We start from the raw sequence: 3,754 nt of genomic DNA, 5'->3' as shown, positions 1-3,754 counted from the left end.
GGTGCTGGGGGATTGAACCGCGGTCCCTGATGCTTTGCTAAGCTTGTTCTAAGTAGGTGCTTTAGACCACTGAGCCATCTCTCCAGCCCTGAACATTTTTTATGTATTTCTTTCTGAAAAGTATCTATTCCTTTTATTTGCTGGAGTTTTTTTTTTGTGGTAATGGGGATTGAACTCGGGACCTTGAGCTTGCCAGGCAAGCTCTTATTCTCTTGAGCTATCTCCCCAGCCCTATTTGCTCATTTTTTGACTGAATCTTTTATTGTGAAGGGTCTAATTTTCTTGAGTTCTTTGTATATTCTAGATATTAATCCTATCCAAGGAGTAGCTATCAAAACTTTTTCCAATTGTATATACTACCTCTTCACTCTGTTCATTGTTTTCTTTGCTGTGCAGATTTTTAATTTGATATAATCTCTTAGATTGATGCTTGATTATTTCTTCATGCAACTGGTGTTACAGTCAGAAAATTCTCCCCTATGAACTTCAAGAGTGTTACCTATCTGATCTTCCAGCAGGTTAAGTTTTTCTTTTAATGTTTCAGTCTTTGAACCATGTGATCTTAGTACAGCATATGATGAACAATGTGGATCAAGATTCCATCTTCTGCATGTGGACAGTCAGTTTTTCCAGCACCATTTATTTGTTAAAGTGGCTGACAATCTTTACTCCAGTGTATGTTTTGGTCCCTTTGTCAAAGATCAAAGACTGAACCTATCTAGGCCTTTTTTATGTTTTAGTTCGAAACAGGATCTTTCAAAGTCACTAAGTTGCCTGGACTGGTCTTAAACTTGTTATCCTCCTGTCTCAGGCTCTCAGAGTGCTTGGAATTTTAAGTGTGTACCACTATGCTGGGAGCTAAGATTTTAACTCATGAATGTTTACTTTTTTAAAGAAGCAAACCTTTACAACTTAAAATATGCATTTAAAATTAAGACAAAACTCTTTTAAGAAGGGCTAGCGAGATAGCTCAGTGATCTAAGCATCTGCCTGGCCAAGCACAAGGATCTGGGTTCAATCCCTGGTACCTCATGCTATGCAGGACCACCACTGAAAGCGGGTGCGGTAGTGCAAGCATGTAATCCCAGCACTGGGGAGGCTGAGCTAGGACACTTATGAGTCCAACCTGTGTAACAAGATCCTATACAAATAAATAAAATTTTAAAAGATTTTTAAAAATTCTTGTAAGGAATATAAGCACCGCCCCCCGCCCCCTCCCCCCTCCCCCCCACAGGCTGCCTCTGAACTTGCAGCAATCCTCCTGCTTTAGCCTTCTTAGTGTTGGGGTTATAGGCATGTGCCACCACGCACAGCAAGCATTTGTATCTTACATCTAAAATCTTTCTTAACAAACTGAAGTAAATCAAATTCTTGCCTTTTTCCTATCAAATATTTGTTGAGCCAGATTATCTAAAAAGAACTAGAAATTCGTTCTTAAAAGCTTTCTTCTCAAAGAGGCCTGACTTAACCATCTTTGTAAAAAATCCAACCACACAAGCACTCTGGGTTCCCCTCTTCCCTGTATATGCTATTTTATTTAATTTTTTTTCCACAGCAGTTTTCAACAAACATGCTAAGCTGATTATTATTTTCTTGTTCTGTATTTCCCAGCAGAGTATGTATTCTACTTTTGTTCAATGTTTAAAAAGGCATGTACATGTTTCAAAAATGGCAAAGACTTAATTAAGTGCAAAGGCTTGTACATTTAAACTCTATTAAAATATAGCACTCCCTCGCAGGTTACAAAGTCAACAGGTAGTGATTATTTATTGGGAGTGGAGTACAGAAGATACCAGTGAACTTTAAACTCATATTTCAACATACAAGAACATATTAGTATCAAAATCAGACATTTGTAAATGCCATGCCTTGCCTAAAAGTTTTAATCTAAATCATTCCTTATTTTCCACAGACTCTTTATCAATTAGTGTCAAAACTCTTGAATAAACTATATCTTGCCTAAAGTAAATCAAATTAATGGATATAACATCTAAGACTTACCTATTTATGAGTGATACCTGTTATAAACTAAACACAATTTTGGTGAGCTACAAATGAGAACTGCCTGGCTGGTTTGAACAGATTCACATTTGTAAATACAATGTGGCTGATCATACACAGAGCTCCACTGGAAAAACTAAAAAGCTTAGATAAATTACAAAATTATGTTTTTGGAGATATAGAAGAAATATACTGGAAAAAAATCATACCAAAATTTACCACTTAAATGAAGTTTTTTTTTTTTTTTTTTTTTTTTTTTTGTGGAACCAGGAATTGAGCTCAGGCCCTTGCGCTTACCAGGGAAGCACTTATTCTACTGAGCCATCTCCCCGGTCCCTTAAAGGAAGTGATTTAAAAACCGGTTAATTTTAAAAAGGGAAAGAATATCTACCATTCTGTTATACTTCATAGGCATTTTACAGATACTAACCAAATTATCTAAAAAAGTAGATGTATCAATTAAAAAGATTCTGTACCTTGAAAAACAGAACTCTAATTGTTTCTTTAGACATTCTTTTAGATCTTCTGTAGAAATTGCAGAACTATTTTCTTCTGATGGTAGAAAACAAAGAAAAGTTAATACTAAGTTATCATAGGTAAAATTTACATGCTGTACTCAGTCATAAAGTCTTCCACAAATTAATATTTACTATGATACTGTAGTATTTAAATTTTTTTATAACTCACAGGGTCCAACATCTAACTTCTCTCAACTTATCCTTTTTTCTGGATAGGTACATATTAAAGTTACTTTATCAAGAAATTAGCAAAGGACTTAGATGTAATATTGAAAGTATTTGGCTATTATGTTGCAAAATACCTCCTGTCACATTTAACAGACATTGTAACTACTGTAAAATTCCATAAACAGCAACTAAATAGCAACTATAAGAACAAAAGGTGAGCATATTCTACATCTGAAAACAGAAATTAGCCTAATTAATATATTTATGTAACTACCACACATCTCTTCTACTGTTAGATTTGATGTCAGTCATGCTCTTTAATCTCTTAATAGTCTTTCTTTTTTTCCTTTCCTAATAGTTTTTGACTTGTGAGTGTGTGTGTGTGTTAAATTTTCATTGTAGCAATAAAAACAAAAGTTTACCAGAAATGTCATATATTTGGTAACTCATATCTTCTGGTCCTAAAATCATCCCCTCAGTTGGTTCTCCAATGCCAGTAGTATTTCTTGTGGTTTCACAAGATGGAGAATACATCATTTCATATTCTTTACACATATCTTCTGAAAGCTCTGTATTGCCTGTATTAAAAATAAGTATTATTTTAATCCTATCTCCAGAGATAGTATATCTTCTATAATAACATTCCAAGGAATTCTACCAGTGAGAAAAATGTTCACATGGTTTTACTTTCTTCAGAGCCCTGGAGATCTTATGTATGCTAGGAAAACACTCTACCACTGAGCTATATAACCAACCTAGCATTTTTTGGTTTTGTTTTTTATTCCGTGCTAGCACAAGGGCCTGAATTTGGGGCCTCATTCACCCTGAGTCAGTTCCTCAGTGCCTTTTTCTTTTTTCCCTGTTTTTGTTTCTTGGGACAGGTATTAATGTAGTTCAGACTGCCTGTGAACTTACTGTGTGCCCTCCAACTTCCAGTCATCTGCCTGTCTCAGCCTCCTGAGTTGCTAAGACTATAGGTATGCACCACCATGACTGGCTCCCAGCCAGCCCTTTTCTTAAAGTTTTTGAGACAGGGTCTTACTCAAGGTCCCTTCAAATTTGCAAGT

At 35.5% G+C, this 3,754-nt stretch overlaps 1 protein-coding gene across 1 annotated transcript in view; it reads right to left on the bottom strand.

Annotated features, from left to right (window-relative positions):
• Larp4 (La ribonucleoprotein domain family member 4) overlaps window positions 1-3,754 on the bottom strand; it is a 71,045-nt gene that overhangs the window by 35,965 nt on the left and 31,326 nt on the right. The window contains exons 3-4 of the mRNA XM_012516166.2: window positions 3,110-3,265; window positions 2,478-2,553 (exon numbers count right to left, since the gene is read on the bottom strand). Coding sequence (XP_012371620.2) covers window positions 2,478-2,553; window positions 3,110-3,265 — 232 coding nt within the window. The remainder of the gene's footprint in view (window positions 1-2,477; window positions 2,554-3,109; window positions 3,266-3,754) is intronic.

The sequence above is a fragment of the Octodon degus genome, unplaced genomic scaffold, assembly GCF_000260255.1.
Source record: "Octodon degus isolate 3935 unplaced genomic scaffold, OctDeg1.0 scaffold00093, whole genome shotgun sequence".
In the NCBI taxonomy this organism is placed as follows: Eukaryota; Metazoa; Chordata; class Mammalia; order Rodentia; family Octodontidae; genus Octodon; species Octodon degus.
This window is presented reverse-complemented; position numbering and strand designations above follow the sequence as displayed.